Genomic DNA, 18,134 nt, shown 5'->3' with positions numbered 1-18,134 from the left:
GGGAGGTATCTTTTTCTTGATGCCTTAATTTGGACATTTTCATGGCCTTAAAATAGTAAATTTGTAAACTAATAAATCCCCATTGTAAAAGCCAAAACATTTCTGGTATATTGCATTCTGGCAGCTTAGAAAACCGAAAAACTCAATGACTAACATTCCCTTTTTTTCTCACATTTGAACATCTCTGAAAAATATAATGCGTCTTGTTATCAATGGCTTAGTACAATTGTAGTTATTCAGGAAGCACTGAAGTTGAGTTGTCATTGCCTGTGCCCTGCTAACCTTTAGCACATCTGTTGGTATTGTCATCACTTTAGGTTGAATTCTGTGCGTTGCTGTGCTATGTGGGTTGATTTAGTTGCCCTTTGACATGTGTTTTAAAAGCTTCCACTGTGATTTAACGCTGAAGTAAGAATGCGTATGTATGCGTAAAGACACACTGAGGGAGCAGTAAATGTAAATTGGATAGTCAATGTTGGAAGAATGGCATAAGTCCACATTTTCTAAGTAAAAAACATGTTCATTCTTGGTAAAGAAAATACCTACAAGAAAATGACACAGCTTAGGTTTAATCTTGAGTTATTGTGTGGAAAAAGACAGAATATAGGCCTGGTTCATAGAATTTAGACAAAAAATGAAGACTTTTTGGGAATATTATAATCTCAGTATCTTGCTTATATTTTCTTTTTAATATATACACAAGTGTGAGGCCATAAACCAGAGAAGCCTTAAATTCCTAGATAAGACAACTCCCTGCCCATAAGTTTATCTTGAAGTGCCTGTGTGCATTCCTAGTACCATAGCTATCTGGACTAAACCACTCATACACATCAATAACTTCAAAGAGAGATGCTTATGATCTTGCAAATCCCAGCTTGGCTCTGTGACTTCCGTGTTCTTCCCCTATATAACCCCTGGTAATGCCCTGGGTGGTGGCATGGAGTGTGACTCTGAATGGTCCATGGCTGCCCACGACCAGCTTCCTGGTCTGTATGTTTCTTAATAAACTGTTACTATTTTGCTATTGGAGTGGCCTGCTTCATTGTTTGGACTTAAGCCCACGTTGAACTTTGGCAGAACCTATGTTGTAAGTTCATGGCCAGACATAAGAATGACAAAAATATAGGTCTAAAAGAGAGCTTTCAATACATTAAAAATAAAGATTCTAAGTGATAAGAAAGCATTTGATAAAATTGTATAGAGAAAGTCATAGGGACCCCTCAGAGCCCCAAAACCCATGCCCTCTTGACTTTCCTCTTTATCTTTTGAAATTTGCAATCTTCACAAAGACTGTTTCAATCAATAGGAAGATAACTTCCTTTTTATGTCTCTAAAAATCCTTTACTAACCCTAGAATCCCAAAGTGACTTCCATTCTTGGATTAAAAAAATATTATCCTCTCACCATATATACAATATAAGTTTCCCCTTTTAACCACATTCAGATATATATTTTTCAGTGTTGTTAACTATGTTCACAATGTCATGCTACCATAACCACCATCTATTACCAAAACAATTCCATTGTTCCAAATAGAAGCTCTGTATATTCTTAAAAGGAAATAAACATAAAAGTAAAAAGAACACCCAAAATATCCCTATTGTTTATTTATTTTTGTCTTTTTTTTCTTATTCATTTGTCTGAACACTGGATAAAGGGCGTGTCAGTCACAGGTTTTCACAGTCACATGCACAGACCTTAAAAGCTCTATGGTTATTCAGTCATCTTTAAGAATCAAGGCTCTAAGATTACCGTTCAACAGTTTCATGTATTTTCCCCTAGCTACTCCAAAACATCAAAAACAGAAAAGGGATAGCTATATATTGCATAAGAATAACCTCCAGAATGACCTCTCAACTTTATTTGACATCTCTCAGCCACTGAAACTTTATTTTGTTTCATTTCTCTTCCCTCTTTTGGTCTAGAAGGCTTTCTCACTTCCATGTTGCTAGGGCCAGGCTCATCCCTAGGAGTCATGCCCCATATTGCCAGGGAGATTTATACCACTGAGAATCATGTCCCACATAGTGAGTAGGGCAATGGGTTCACTTGTAGAGTTGGCTTAGAGAGAGAGAGTCCACATTTGAGCAACAAAAGAGGTTCTCTGGGCATGACTCTTAGGCACAATCATAGGTTAGAGTAGTTTTTCCTCTGCAGGAATATGTTTCATAAGAGCCAGCTCCAGAACTGAGGGCCTAGCCCATCAAATTGGCAGTCTCCAATGCTTGAGAGAATATCAGTTTTTCCCCAGGTGGGAAAGTATAATACTTGTGCCCTTTTCTTCCAATCCCTCAAGGGGACTTTGTAAATAGTTTTTAATCTTCCAAGATTACTCTGGGACATATCAGGGCATCACACCACCTGTTCTAGTTTACTAGTTGCCAGAATGCAACACATCAGAGATGGATTGGCTTTCAGTAAAAGGGGATTTATTTAGTTAACATATAGTTCTTTAGAAGAAAGGCAGCTAACTTTCATCTGAGGTTCTTTCTTACATGGGAAGGCACAGGATGATCTCTGCTGGCCTTCTCTCCAAGCCTCTGGGTTCCAACAACTTTCCCTGGGGTGACTCCTTTCTGCATCTCCAAAGGCCTGGAGCTGAGCTGTGAGTGCTGAGATGAAGTATACTGAGCTGCTTGGGCTGTGCTACATTGAGCTCTTCATTTAAGCACCTCCCAATTAAATCAAACATCATTCATTGCAGCAGGCATGCCTCCTAGCTGACTGCAGATATAATCAGCAACAGATGAGGTTCACATGCCATTGGCTCATGTCCACAGCAATAGAACTAGGCACTTTCACCTGGCCAAGGTGACACCTGAATCTAACTACCACACCATCCTATAATAACCAACAAGATCGCACTCTCTATTCAAGTCTCCATGAAGTGACCGTGCTTGAATAAGCTGAAAATATGAGTCAAATTATACAGTATGCTACACAAAAAATAAATTTTGCACCAAATAAACATCTCTTCCTTTGGTCTGCCACAGAGTGACTTCCATTCTTGCATGTGATCTGGCTTCCTGTGCTGTGGCAAAATTTTGGTGTTCTGAATTAAATGATGTAGTCTGCAAACTCTACTCCAGTTTGCCTTTCACACACTGCTAGAGATTAATAGGCAGCATTTTTTTTTTTCCTTAATGGCATATAAAGGAATGGAGCCCCTTAGAATGGATGGTGCTTAGGGTCAATTAACTCTGTTGAGTGCATATTATAGAATAGAGCTCTGGAGTGTAGGTATATATAACTCACTATAAAATAGTCTCCTTTGCAGACAGATTACAAGGCATTAAGGGTGAATGTTATGGAAAGAAAAAGTTAATGCACTACTCACAGGATCCAGGGGTTTGGATCGTGCCCATGTCATCACCGTGGATAGTAAAATAAATATCTTTCGTTTTTCAAAATGGCCTACTTCTTCATTTAGTGCTGCAAGGCCAAAAAGCAGAGTGGTTATTTGGATACATGCATAACTTGCTTACAAAATTCTGTATACTAATAGTTGGCTGTAGCAGTAGCAAATTAGTTCTTCCAGGAGTAATTTCGTGCCAGGTAGCATTACTGCTATAACCAAGAAATTAAGAATTACATGATTATGATTATTGAAGCATTATATAGATGTTTTTCTTTCTATTTTATAGAATAGGCAGGGGATAGTACCTGAAATTAATGAAATTCAACTAATGGGGATAATACCTGAAATTAATGAAATTCAACTAGTCTAACCCTTGATTATACACACTATTGTAGTGGTTGTTGTGGGTTGGTCTCAGCCCTGTTTACAGTTGCTATTGTAATGGTTATTCTAGCCTAATCTTAGCCCTCTTCTATTTACTATTGTAATGGTTATTATATTCTAGTGTCAGCTTTCTGTATACATAATTTTGTACTGGTAACAACTCCTTTCCCTTTGTTTGAATCCATAAAAACCCTGAACTCCTTAGACTTGGGGAGACAGACTGGTGCTGCTAGGCCATCTGATCACCTGCTTCATGCATAGAATTAAGCTCTTTCTCTCTGTGAAACCCTGGTGTCATTTACTGGCTGTTATGCACATCAAGCGGAGAACCCATACTGTTGCTTGTTTGGTATCTATTTGGCACCAGATGATACAAAGATTCTTAAGAAGCAAGGGGTCTGAATGCTTGAAGTTCTGGAGCCCCAGTGGTAAATGCAGTAATTGAGCCTGTTGCAGCTGCTAGACTAATTTAGTCTAGAGGTTGGGTAACTGGGTATTTCTCTACTCTGCTGGCACTCCAGACCCTCGGCACCTTAAAAATCTTCAAAGAGAAATGATTCTGAGTTCCAAGTCCAGACATCTGACTGGGTGAGTGGGTCATCAACGTCAAAAGTGGACTGGGGAGTCAGTACAATGGTTTGAGTCCCCTGGGCCCCAAGTCCAGAATGATGTCGCTTGCTCTGACCTCTACACTTTTGTTTTCTGGGTACCATTCTGTATGGGGTTTGAGGCCTTGACCTGAGTTTGCCTGTATGTGCTTCAAGGCCCTGACCTGTTTTGTCTTTTAGGGCTCCAAGGCCCTGCCCTGAGTTTGTCTGTTGAGTATACTCCTAGAAAATAATTCATCCAACAATTAACTAGTATTTAATGACATCAAGTATGCCTGTTTAACTGTTAACTGGTGTGTTACTTAGGCATAGGAAGTACTTAAGGCCTGTTTAATTGTTAATTGGTATGTTCAGTCTGTTATTAATTGATGTGTTACTTAAATATATAATAAGTTTTAAGCATCTGTTTAAATGTGTTAATTGGTGTGTTACTGCATTTGTATTGTTCAAGTGTACCTAATTAGCTACTGACTATGGAAAGTCTTTAAAATGGGAAAATTTGGGATGTATTTTGAAAAATTGGGACGATTTTAGTTAAGAGCCAATGAGAATAGAGAAAGTTTATTTCTGTAACACAATCTGGCCTCCGTGTGAGCTAGAATCAGGAGAGAAATGGCCTGAGAATGGCTCTAGGGAAAAGAACACTGCATTACATTTAAGAATTGTTCTGCAAGATAGCAGAAATTGAATGAGATGATGTATGTTCAACCCTTTATTTCTCTCTCCCAGCAATCATTGTTGATGAGACAATGTAAAATTCTACCAGTAAAGATTAGTGAAGAAAAGAAAAATATCCTCCCTGGTTCAAATCTGGAGGATCTAATAGAACTTTTATTAACTCCTTCATCTGTTCTACCTACATCCTGTAACCGAGGAGCCAATGGATCAGGAAAAGAGGAAGCTCCCCTACAGCCTCTTCCTCTGTTTCCCTATTTGTCAGAGGTGAGAGACTCTGAGATAGTAATATGCTCTCCCTCCCATGCCTGCCAGTATACTCAGTTTGGCCAGGGCTGCTCTCTAAAACCAGCAACAGAACCACTGAGAAAACTTCTACCCCTTTGGCAAGTGCCTATAGGAATAGATAAACAAGGAGGCCAAAGAGAATTTATAATATTCAAGCATACCAGAAAGGATGAAAAAGTGGGGTTCAAATTAGTGAGTTTTATATTTCTATGTTTCTGGTCTTTTTGTGTGTCTGATTTTCAATTTGTATCTGTTTGTGCAATGTATATTTCCCTACCCCTGGATGGTAATACCAAATTGGCAAAGAAAAATTCTTAAAAGAGCTCTATTTGAATCGCTAAAAGATAAATAGCATATATATATAAAATATGTTAGTATTCCTGGAGTCCCAAAAAGCCGAAAGGAAAAAGAAAAAATAAAGCAAAACATCTAGGCCCCAGTGTTCAAAGTCTGTTTTCGTAATTATTGTAAACAAACCTGGATATTAGAAAGAATATGCCCCTCTGGAATTTCCTAAAGGTAGGTAGAGGGCTACCTCCCAGAAATGCAAAGGCTTTTTCTATTTGTATAGGTTACAGATTTAGGTGAAATAATCTATAATTGGTAACAATTAAATGAAGGGCATAAGAATTCTCATCAACACTCAGGTGACCTTGGAGTGTCTTAAATCCCAATATCGTCATTTAAAACTTTTAAAACCAGGCCTCATTCCCTCTGCCTCACTTGTCCCTGTCCCTAGGGCCTAACCAGCTAGGACAGCTATGGGGGAAGGGAAAATTAGGGCCTAGATTGTAAACTCTTATAGCAGTCACACTCATTCCTGAGCTCTAATGGTTATTTCTACAAACCGAGATGCTTTGCTTTTTGTGTATAACCTGGTAGTTTCCTGGACCTTTGGTTATCTGTGTGATGCCTGAGACTCAAACTCAGAGTTTGTGCAGGTTTGAAATGATGTATGTACCCTAGAAAAGCCATGTTTTAATCCTAATCCCATTTTGGAAAGGCAGCTGTTTCTTCTAATCTCTATTCAGCATTGTATATTTGGAACTATAATTAGATCATCTCCCTGGAGATGTAATTTAACCAAGGGTGGTTGTTGATCTGGATTAGCTGGAGGCATGTCTCCACCCATTTGGGTGGGTATTGATTAGTTTCTGGAGTCCTATAAAAGAGGAAACATTTTGGAGAAAGAAAGAGATTCAGAGAGAGCAGAACAGAACGACATAGCCATGAGAAGCAAAGTCTACCAGCCAATGACCTTTGGAGATGAAGAAGGAAGATGCCTCCTGGGGAGCGTCATGAAACAGGAAGCCAGGAGAAGAAGATAGCAGATGATGCCATGCTCGCCATGTGCCCTTCCAGATGAGAGAGAAACCCTGACCATATTCACCATGTGCCTTATCAGATGAGGGAGAAACTCTGACTGTGTTTGCCATGTGTCCTTCCACTTGAGAAAGAAACCCTGAACTTCATCAGCCTTCTTGAATCAAGGTATCTTTCCCTGGATATGCCTTAGATTGGACATTTCTATAGACTTGCTTTAACTGGGACATTTTTTCAGACTTCGAACTGTAAAGTAGCAACCTATTAAATTCCCCTTTTTAAAGGCCATTCCGTTTCTGGTATATTGCATTTCGGCAGCTAGCAAACTAGAACAGAGTTCTTCATATTAAAAGAAGCAACATTACCCCATGCAACAATGGTTAAAGAAGCAGAAGAAGATTAGACTTCAATTAGGAAAGAATAATCGCCTGATCAGAAGGGAAGGCCACTGGTTGGCCCTCTTAAGGTTTTGCACCAAGCCCCTTTTTAGTTGAAGGGACTGTGGAGGGAAGAAAGTTGGGGTGCTCCTGACCTTACCACTCCCCTGGGCTGCAGAGGAATGGATAGTGACTGGCTGTGGGGGCCAAGGACTGTGGGTCATGTGTGGAGGGTAAGGTGGGAATACTAGACTACAAACCATCTGCATGGATCAGAATTCAGAACAGAGGAGGAGGAAAAGGCCAAGATTTGAATCACAAGGGTGTGTGTTACTTTACAGGATGCCTCCATGCCTGAAATGCATTCAGCCTGAAATTCCTTTAAGATATTTTTTTCAAGACATGTACTTTTCCAGAAAAAATCTAAGCCATAAAGTGAGGTCTAATTAAACTGTCGATCTAAGTGCTATGGTTGTCATGGTACTACTGTCTTTTTTTTTTTTTTTTCGACGTTCTGGTGAATGCTAAAGTCCTTGGGAACTTGGTACTACTGTCTTAGTTTCATGAGTGATTCCTTAAGCAACAGAAAAAACAAAAAAAAATCCTGAATTTCATAAATGTATGGATTCATACTGAGGCAGGATAGAATAGGGGACCAAGGCTGTGGTCCCTGGTCTTCTAATCAGCTTCAAAAGAGTTAATACAGAGCTGCAAACTCTTCTAAAGCCCAGAAATCTCCCCATACTATAAGAGCTTGTAAAATCTGAGGCGCCAAGCAAATTCTTAGTTAAAAATAGAAAGCATAAGGTCATAAAGATTGTTAACCATTTGCCCAAAGACAAATTTTAGGTATGTGACAACAAGCTACAAATTTTGCTAGCTATCTTCTCCTAGGACAAAGAAGACCCACCATGGGAACCTGCACAAAGAAGATACCTGGTGCTCAAAAGTTCCTATAAAGTGAGCTAAACCCAAACCCCTCAGTACGTGTCCCTCCCTTGGGCACGTCCACATTAGCCTCTTTAATGTGTACTGTCTCTCTCTCTTTAATAAACTTGACTACTAATTCCTTCTGGCCCTTTCATTTGTCTAAATTCCTTTAGCAGTGAGACCCCCGAACCTGGATCGGGGCTCAGCTGGCACCATTGCCAGCAGGGCACTGGTTATAATATCCTAAGATGAACCAAGTTTAAGAACATCATGTACACATATTAATTCCAAATTCAAATGTAATTTTAGTTTCTTTTTTTTATTCTGATAGGGACAACTGCTTCTTTAGTTTAATTTTGCTCTTTTAACCTTTCTTCTCGACTGTGCTCCAGACTGACCTCTTTCGTATTACTTGGCACTTAGATGTTCTCTAACTGGGTTATCCTTTTTTTATTTTTGGTATTTTTAATGGGTCTAAAATGATCTTTTTGTTTACTTTCAAACATGCACTTTATCCATACATGTGTAAAAGGAAATAAAATAGAGTTACTATGGCTAAGAGATTCAACATGGAGTCAGAAGGTCATTCTTGAGGGTACTCTTATGCAACTCTCAGCTGGATATCATAAACTGCCAAAGTATGCAAAGCCACAAGCAACAATGTTCTTCAAAACCTTAGGGACATCCAGACACCAGAAGCAAACCACAAGAAAACCCAGTAAACCATCTACCCTGAAAGTCATTTGGTGTACCCCAAATATTCACCAGCCACAAACAACTTTATGTAATGTTTTCTTTTTCTTTAAAAATCCTTGCCTGGAAGCACCACGATGGACATGATTTGGGCTGCTACCTGAATCTGTGCTCCGTGAATTGCAATTGTAAGACCCCAAATAAACGCCTTTATTGCCTTGTAGCTTAGTTTGTTATTTTGATATATGCAAATATTTTATCTTATTTCTAATAATATCTTCCTTTTTTTCTATGCCATTTTTGCCTTCCTTTTATAATTTCTGTGAAAAGCAAGAGAAAAAAGTCCTGTTTTTGTAAGTAAAGTTTATTGAAATACCCAGGGTCCGGGCCTCCCCTCCATATTGCGAATAAGTTACTGCACGTAGCCTACCCACAGTGACCAGGACAGGAGTTAATGGTCATTACATCTCCTGGGTCAATGGCATCATAAACTAGGTATTAAAACTCCCCTCTCTTGATCAGCGCTGGTAACAAACCTCCAGACCCCTGGGTCAGGAGACCCTGCTGAAACTCTGTTCTCACACCCTTGTCCTAAATACTTATTAGCCCTGCACTCCCCCGCCCCTTTGCAGAGCATTCCATTTCCCAACCAGCTGCCATCAGGAAGACTCTTCTCCTGTTCATAAATACCAATAACATTTACATCTAATTCTCTGCCTAGTGTGTTCTTTGGTCTTAAGGCTGCATCGAGCCCAGCACTTAGAGAGCTGGGTGGGACACCCATTATTTACATATTGTCTGTGGCTACTTTCACACTATAGAGGCAGAGCCGTTGGCCCAAAAGCCAAAACATTTACTATCTGGCCCTTTATAGAAAGTTTACTGACCCCTAATTTTGTAATTCATCTAAGACAATATATTGAAGGTACTGGAATAACCGGTATTTTGTATCTTTTTTTGGTGTCCTTCTAGTTTAGAATGATGACTAAAATAAGCTGATTTGCTTTCCACTTCACTCCTGACTCAATGAGATGACTCATAAGGACAGCCCAGTGCTGAGGCCTTACAACTCACTTGGTTCTCCAAAGCATTTTCAAAGTGCAACTATGCTTTCTACAGTTTCCTCACAAGCTTTCCCTGTCTCTTGCCATTATGGAATGTTTGTAGAATTGAATCAAATCCTTCCGGTTAGGATTAACCCCTCCCTCTAAAAGTCCTATCATTCTTGTACATCCGTTTCTTGTGAATATGCCACCTTCTCTCTTGTATTAATTTATCATATTTGCCTTTGCTGTATGGTATAAATTATATGTCTTGAGGGTAGAAACCTTTTCTTATTTGTCTTTATACTACTCCACCCCCATACATCCAGATGTACCTCTTTCAACAGTGCTTGTGGAATGTAGCAAGGTTGAATTTCTAAAGTAAATGTTTCATTTCTTTTGAGGATGAAAAATATTCTATTCTTTGGAGGTGCCTATGCACTGGCATTCACTGGAACAGATTTCATGTTTAGGTAAGTCTTGGACCAGTTTTCCCATGGCCCTAATTGACACAGAATTCATTAGACGTCTCTTAGGCAAAGCAAGTTGCCCAATATTGTCCCAGTAAGTATGCATGCATTTCACTGACCAGAAACTGCCCATACAGCTTCCTCCACTTGCTCTGAGTTTTCAGTGATGTTATAAATAATAACATCACATTCCAGCAGCCGTATGAGGAGCTCTTCTCGAGAGGTGGTCTGAAAAATAAAATTGACAGACGTTTATTGTAAGAAACTAACAAGGTAACCTTAATATTTAGACTGAATGACAATTTCAAAATTAGATATGCTACACTGAAGGTCCTATGAGAAATGCTTGCAAATAGATTGCTATTTAAAATGAAATTTTGGCTGTCTTCTGTGTGTAGTTTCCAAGTAACAAAGAAGTTTATGAAAATAGCCTGGAACAGATGATAAAGAAAAATTACGTAATGATCTTAGGTACTATTTCTGCTTCCTGCTTCCAATTCAAAAGGGACGAATGGGAACACTTGAAGAGAGTGTGTGAGGCTATAAAACAAACTCGAAATCTATGCAAGATTATTTGAACAATTATATATCATGAATCACTCAGAAGTGCTGATGAGTGATTAATTTGGATTATTTTAGAATGCTCAAGATGGAATGAATCTGATCTTTTTGTAGATGTGAGGTACCTTATTGCAGTTGACAATTGGGAATATTTTAAAAGTGCAGAAACTTCTAATGGTTAAAAGTGAATAGTTCTTATATTAGACAAATAGTAACTTTGATAATCATTGGATTTTAACTAGTTGTCCCTTGCCACACAAATACCAGTGCATTTCCCTATTGTGCAATACTGTGGGTGGACATTAATGTAGCCATAAAAGGACCCTGCATTTCCAAAGCAAGATTTACATGTTCTGTTATTCCCCATAGCCCCCGACCAGTTCCATTAAAGCAGAATGTTTTGGATCAAACTAGTTCTTTTACCATACTACTTGGTTGAAGAACAAAGAAAAAGTAGATGATTTTCTTGCAGAAAATGCAAGAGTGTTTTGGTGAAGCTAACACACCCATGTTATGCTCAATAACACATGTGCTAATCCTTTTGCACTTGGCTATTTAATTTTTTTTCAGGATTGAACATGCAGGAGGGAAGACACTTTGACAATGCAGATTCAAATATCAATTTTCACTTTGCAAACAGCATGGCATTGTGAAAAGACACTAACTTCCAGGTACACCTGGGACTGATCTAGATTCAGGAAAGACACCCAAAGGAAAAGAAGAAAGTAAACTGGAGGAAAGGGAGGAATCGAAGATATGTATTCTAGATGCAGTCCAAGAGAAAGAAGAGAAAGCATCTATGGTTTGAACATGTAAAAGCATTTGAGAATGGTGTCCAAAGAAAAACACTCATGCTTTAAAAAATATAGTTGGACTTATTTGTTGGCATATTTTCAAGAGAATAGTCATCCTAGCCAGATATTGCATGACCAAATTCATGCATTCATTCATTCATTCTCCCAAAAAACATTTGTGGGCACTGGTTTTGACTGTGGGGATACAAATAATAATAATATATGGGTGCATAAAGGAGCATTGTGTGTGTGTATGTGGGTGGGTGGGTGGGTGGTGGGAAGACTTTCAGCAAATAATTATAGCCTAATACGCACCAAGACATTGCTAACAAATATGAAGGCTTCGCACAAATTAGATAAAGCAACCCATCCTTGGTGGAAGAATCATCAGAAGACAGCCACTCTGGGGCACAGTGTGGCTAGAAGAACGAGCTGTTTTTCAGTCCCTATTCATAACTTTAGTTGTGTCGAAATGTCTATTATAAAGGTTCATTTGGGGATTGAGGGGCAAGGCAGAAAACGTGGTTACATCTCACAGGAGTTGACATTTGAGCTGGGTTGGAAGAGTGGATGTGTGCTCATGGGAAGATCAAGGAAGAGCTGGTGTTTTGATGAGCCAGGCAAAGAAACCTTTTACAATCTGGACCAGTGTAAGACATCCCATTTTCAACTCTCCCTCACCTTTCATGCGACTCTGGTTCTTTCACTTGGCTCCCCTCAACTTATGCTCTAGCTATACTGGCAATTTCTATTCCCAAGCACACTGTACACTTTCTGACTTATGTGGCATTTCATTGCTCCTTTATCTACTGGAAAGCTCTTACTTGCCCTGGAGTTCCAACCTCAGCTCCAACACCACTAGTACCTTCCAAAGGAAGATTATCTGAGACTTTGTACTGATGGAGGTTCCAGGACTTCCGAATTGAATAGCTTAGGGGCCTCCATGTGTTTGGCAGGGAGGAGCTTGAAGCTCCACTTGCCTGATTCTGTAGACAAGAATAATAACGCCTCTTCAAAGTGCTCTGTGCACATCTCTGCCACCATGTTTAAAGTCCTGCCCCGAAGCTACCAGTCAATGCTGCAGTGTCCCTGCTAGGTGGTGAGCTCCTAACTTATCTGAGGATCCTTAGGGTGCTCAACACATGCTCTCTGAATTGAATTCAGGTGAATGGCGAGAGATGCTCACGATTTGAACCAATGCAAATGGCTATGAGAATGGAAAGGAGGGGCAGCTTCCAGAGCTTTCAAAGAGATGAGACTGAGGACCCATGACTGATGGACATGGGAAGCGAGTGAAGAGCCCAAGGTGATAGAGAGTTTTTGGCTTTGGTGGTGGTGGTGGTGGGGTACTTGAAGAATGTTATAAAGAACACTGTTGGGTTTTTGCAAATATCCATACCTCTTCCTTTTCCCCAAAGAAATCTAATTTTGTTCAGATATCCCCTTCCATATTCTGTGCTCAGGGAACATTATCTCCATCCTCTATCCTAAGGGATGAGCCTGATTGATCTGGGGGTAATTGACCAGTTCTGGAATAGGCATGTGACTCAATTCAGGACAATGAGATTCAAGGAGATGTTTGCTGGAAGCTGCTGGGAATGATTCTCCTCCTTTTTTTTTCCCTGAACTTTTTCTCTTCATCAGGTGTTGCTGTGTAAGGCCCTGAACTTTTGCAGTCTTCTTGTGGGCAGCCTGAGAATGAAGTCACCCCAAAAGGGGGGTTGAATCCAGAAAGTAACAGGAAAAAGAGCTTGGCCTCCTGGATTACGTAAGCCCTAGAATCTGTCCTACCTCTAGACCACCAGCTACATGAACTGATGGACTTTCTTATTTATTAAGCCAGTTTGTGTTGCTTTCCTTTTGTTTTTCTGTTACTTGTAGCCAGAACCAGCTCAACTGAAACAGATGGCAAGGTTCTTGATAAAAATCAGGAGCACAAGGGCAGAGTAGTTTTCTGATAAATCTGATTTTTGGATGTGTTGATTTAGAAGTGCCTGCAGGACACTGGATGGAGTGAGTGAAAGGCACTTGGATTTTCGGGTCTGTAGGGCTTGAGACAGATTTGAAAGACATTGGCTTGTTTAGAAGAGCTGAATCCATAGCACTGCACAAGACTTAGGAAGATAACATTATGGGGAAGAAGGGAGCTCTGGATAAAAGTGCATTAAAGAAGTGGAGAGAGGAAAGGAGCCACTGAGACAACCTGAAAAGAAACCCTCAGGTGTGCAAGGGAGGTCAGGGTGCAACAGATGCAGAAGAAGAGAAGGAGAGTTTCTCCTGGGAAGCCAGGATGTTGTGACTGGAAAGGCAGGTAAGAGAAGTCCTCGGGACTTAGGAGCTCACTGTGACATTGGCCAGGGTATTGGCCTGTGAAGTGGTGAAGTCGGAACCTGTTGGCCCTGGACAGATCAGGAAATGGGAAGAGAGGAGATAGGGCCACAGATGTGCCTGACCCTTCCCTGAAGTTCAGTGGTGGCAGGGGGCAGGGGGACAGAAAGAGTCTGGTGGCCAGGAGGGAGGGAGAATTAAGTGTTGTGTGTGTTTTAGACAGTGGGAAAGATTTGAACATTTTTATAGGTGGAAAGAAGGAAAAAGTAGTGAAGAAAGACTCAGAAGAAAGAGAAAGGGGGTAAGTGATGAAGAATTGTCCCAAAGATGGCAGGAGGGGGGGTTCATTCATTCATTTCCCAAATGTTTATTGAGGCCTATTTTGTGTAGATGCTGTGGGAGGTACTACAGATAAACACAGATGCATGGATAAACACGAAATAAAGAAGACACAGTTTCTACCCCTAAGAAGCTGCCAGTTATAGTCAGTGGGATCCACAATGGACAGTTAATAACAAAGGCGGGTGAAAAGCATTATGATGTACGCAGGTGAAGGATGCTATGGGAGCATGGGAAAGAGCCCAGGACCCAACCTGGGGGTAAGGAAGAAGTGGGCACTTCCTGGGCTGGTGGGGTGAGGAAAGGAAAGGATGAAGGCTCTTCCTGGGGACCACATGGTCAAAGGCCTGTTGAAGGGTCCAGAAAATAGCAGGCAGGGTAGTGGGAGGAACTAGCCTTGGAGGGGAAGAAGATACTCTTGGGGAGCTATTTAAATGTCTCAGGATGAGGACCTCCTCTAGTTTTTTACTGAAGGCAGCGCTATTTTTAAAAAAGATGGATATATACTGGCATGTCATTTCTGGGTGGCTTATTTCCAAAGGATTTTTCTCTTTTACAGATGGTTCTGTCACAGCACAGAGGAGTCCTAGGTAATGCAGGACAGAATGCACCTTAAGTACAGTATAGATAAAGGAGAATTTTACAAGTCTGAAAATACAAATTGGATCCAGTCTTTCTGAGAACGTCTAATTTGAATGCGGCTTCAGCAAAAACATTTCAAATGGAGAAATGTCATTCATATCCTTCACAGGAGAAAGAACTTCCTGCCCCAACTCACTCACACATTTGCAGAATGGAGGGACTGAGAACAAAGAACAACAACACATTGTAAGGGTGTTTTCTACTCCCAGCAAAAACCACCGGCCTTACGATATATGTCTCCACAGCAAACTCTGGCCGAAAGCTTTCGGGTTTGGAAAGTGTGCCCACAATCTGGAAAGTGCCTTCCTTGAATCTGGCTGATGAGGCATCTGGGATGGCCGATTTATATTCATCTTCCTCTTCCTCTTCTTCCGTGATTTCTTCAAGTGAAGCTCCGACCACGCAGTTAGATAGAAACTGCAAGAAAACAGTTTCCCAAAATACTAAGAGCTAAGGAAAGAGCAGTCAATGACGATCATTCTATAAACTAATCTTGCTGAGGTCTTGCCATGTGTCATGTATGCAAAGTAAAATGCTTTGTGCAATATGATCTTATTTGAGTTAATTCCTGCACTGATATAGTAAAGTGGATACTATTATTACCTCCATTTTATAGATGAGGATTTCAGGCTTAGAGAGCTTAAATATCTACCCCTTCCTAGAGGTAAGCAGAGCAGGGATATAGGCAAAATACTTGTCAATACCTGTTCAGTAGAAATAGAGTGTGAGTCACTCAGGCAATTTAAAATTTTCTAATAGTCACAATAAAAAGTAAAAAGAATAGATGAAATTAATTTTGATAATATATTTTACTTAATCCTATAGATATATCCAGAATATTATCATTTACCATGTTATCCTATAAAATTAATAACAAAATATTTTATATTCTTTTTCAAAATCTAGTGTGTATCTGATGCTTACAGTACATCTCAATTTGGACTGGCCACATCTCAAGTGCTCAATAGCTACATGTGGCCAGGGGCTACTGTATTGGACACTGCAGGACTGTATTTTGAAATAGTACGAAGTTGGAGAAGTTTTTTTTCTTGTTTTACAAAAGTTATTTTTGGGAGAGGTTTGTGCATTGCATATATATTCATTTTGTTTTTTATATAAATATAAATATTTTATTCGAATTTAATGTATGTATATATTAGCTTATATATTAAGCACATATGATAATATGATGTCATCACGCCTTGGAATTAAAAAGAGACGTTAACAAAATAAACAAAAAGCCCCACCTCATTTGTTCTAATTAAAAACAGTGCAGGGTAGTATTTAAGGTTATCAGAGAAGGTTCTGATGTATCAAGGAGTAAATTCTCTGAAAAACGCTAGGTGGATGAAATAACGATTGGACTTTTGTCAGTCGCCTGCTTCAGCTGCGGTGGTGGAAAGGCAGGAGAACTTAGTTAAGAGGCTGGAGACCTCGGCTCTCTGCCCAGGTCCTACTCTTAACGTGGGCAAGTCCCGTCCACCTTCGGGGCTTCAATTTTCCCGTGGTGGAAAGGGCAGGGGCCAGGGCTGGACCTGGCTATCTCTGCCTTTCTGGGCTTCCTGGTGGGAGCGCCCGTCTGGCCTCGGTGCGGGTTGGAGTCCAGGGGGCATGGGCCATGCCCAGGACGCAAGAGCCTCCCTCAAGGGAGGCCCCGACGGCGCCTCAAGGCGCAGGCCCCAATTGGTTATGGGGAACAGGCTGGGGCCGAGGCGGGGGCCGGGGCTGGGGGGCGCCCTGAGCAGCCGCCGCTCACCTTCCCGATGTTCCCGCTGCTGTATGTGTCCAACAGGTTTATGAACACTCTCTGGATCCGGATAATTTTCTCTGTCGGGGCGGGAACTTCCTCTTCTTCAGTCATGGTGGCAGGAGCGCTGGTTGTTAAGGTGAAAGCGTCCTTTCGGTTGCTAGGTAAATGCGGCCGGCGACCCACGTCGAGGGCAGTCCATCCAGCTCTCCGGGGGCGGGGCCTAGGGAGCTGGGCGGGGCGTTCAGGGGGCGGGGCCTTGGGGTTCGCAGCTTCCAGCGCTCGGGGGGCGCTCGGTGGACGCTGGATGCCTGGGGCGCCAAGTCCAGATCCCCGCGGCAGTGCCGCCTTGTCACTATGCCCAGCTATGGCTGTGTGCCTCCCGGCAGAGAGAGTCCTCTTTCGGAGCCTCCTCTGGCGTCTGTCACCACGGCATATGCTTCCTTGCATCTCTTTTATTCTGGTAACTTTGGATATCAAGTGTCCACTTAACTGGGCTAATTAAAAATATTCTGATGTAAAAGTAAAGCGCCACAGCCTCGGCCTCCCTGAAATGTTGGATTGACTAGGATGATTTGACATAATCCTCTGCAGCAAAGAAACGCCGTTACCATGGAGTTTCAGGACGCCAGAAGACAACTGTCCATCAATTGGTGCTTGCTCCGCAGTGCTGAATTGCTTAAGGGTTTTTCCTTAGTAGTTCTGGCAAGACGGGCGTGGGATGGAGGTGGGAGAACTGAGGGTTCCATTTGTACTGGGGATAAACTCACATTCAAAAAGAGATGAAATTTGGACTTTTGATTTCTTTCCAAATGAGATTATACATAGATACTGAATAAACTGACAAAAAGATGCATTCGACTTGTGTTACCACAGGATCACAAATATCGTGGTGGGTTACGAATAAATTCTTCAGTTATCTTGGAATAGCATGATTATATGGAATTTTTTTTTGTGCTTTAAACCTTAATTTGTTAAATGTAGACATTTAACACATGCGACACTATTTTGTAGACTTTTTATTTTTCATACTGAACGTTTCAATAAATGGAGGTGGCCCATAATCTCTGCGCTTCTGGTTACTCAGGAGATTGGCTGAATTCAGCTCTGCAGCTGTTTGTGGGAGACCAGGACCAATCTTTTAACCTTCCGGAAGCTATTAAATAGGCTGTAAAACGTAAGTGATAATGTACTAACCTAACAGAACTGCAATGATTAAATAGACATATGAAAGCATGTTCTGAAGTGGTCTCAAAGGTGAAATTATTGCTTTTTTCCTTCAAGGCTAAGGCACACTTCTGCAATTGAGCCTTTTCATTCCTTTTTTTTCTGGATGTTCCCTCCCTTCCCCCCATCCTTTTTTTATACATTCAAGTCTCATTAAGAATTCTTTGCATTGATAAAATAACATAATCAACATTTTGAAGTTCTGCAAATTCAATCTGGGAAGACTTCTCATAGCAAAAAAGTAAAATAATTTTTAAAATTATCAACAAAAAAGTACTGTCCGTTTATCTGTAAAAATATGTAACACCAGTGCAAAGTTGGAGTAAATATATTTCACTCTTTTTTCA

At 40.7% G+C, this 18,134-nt stretch overlaps 1 protein-coding gene and 1 long non-coding RNA gene across 2 annotated transcripts in view; one reads left to right on the top strand and one right to left on the bottom strand.

Annotated features, from left to right (window-relative positions):
• The window catches only part of AK7 (adenylate kinase 7), a 119,853-nt gene extending 103,077 nt beyond the window's left edge, over positions 1 to 16,776 (bottom strand). Inside the window, exons 1-4 of the mRNA XM_077123483.1 lie at positions 16,570 to 16,776; positions 15,042 to 15,230; positions 10,269 to 10,377; positions 3,338 to 3,432 (exon numbers count right to left, since the gene is read on the bottom strand). Of these exons, the coding sequence (XP_076979598.1) occupies positions 3,338 to 3,432; positions 10,269 to 10,377; positions 15,042 to 15,230; positions 16,570 to 16,674 (498 nt within the window). The 5' untranslated portion in view covers positions 16,675 to 16,776. The remainder of the gene's footprint in view (positions 1 to 3,337; positions 3,433 to 10,268; positions 10,378 to 15,041; positions 15,231 to 16,569) is intronic.
• On the top strand, positions 10,082 to 15,350 carry LOC143652186 (uncharacterized). The gene is made up of 6 exons (XR_013160474.1): positions 10,082 to 10,152; positions 12,669 to 12,810; positions 13,149 to 13,272; positions 14,082 to 14,133; positions 14,223 to 14,431; positions 14,731 to 15,350. It is a non-coding gene; the product is annotated as an uncharacterized LOC143652186 (long non-coding RNA).
• Positions 16,777 to 18,134: the final 1,358 nt, after the last annotated feature.

Source organism: Tamandua tetradactyla, chromosome 12, assembly GCF_023851605.1.
Source record: "Tamandua tetradactyla isolate mTamTet1 chromosome 12, mTamTet1.pri, whole genome shotgun sequence".
Classification (NCBI taxonomy): Eukaryota; Metazoa; Chordata; class Mammalia; order Pilosa; family Myrmecophagidae; genus Tamandua; species Tamandua tetradactyla.
Note: the sequence above shows the minus strand (reverse complement) of the source record. Positions and strands in the feature narration are given on the sequence as shown.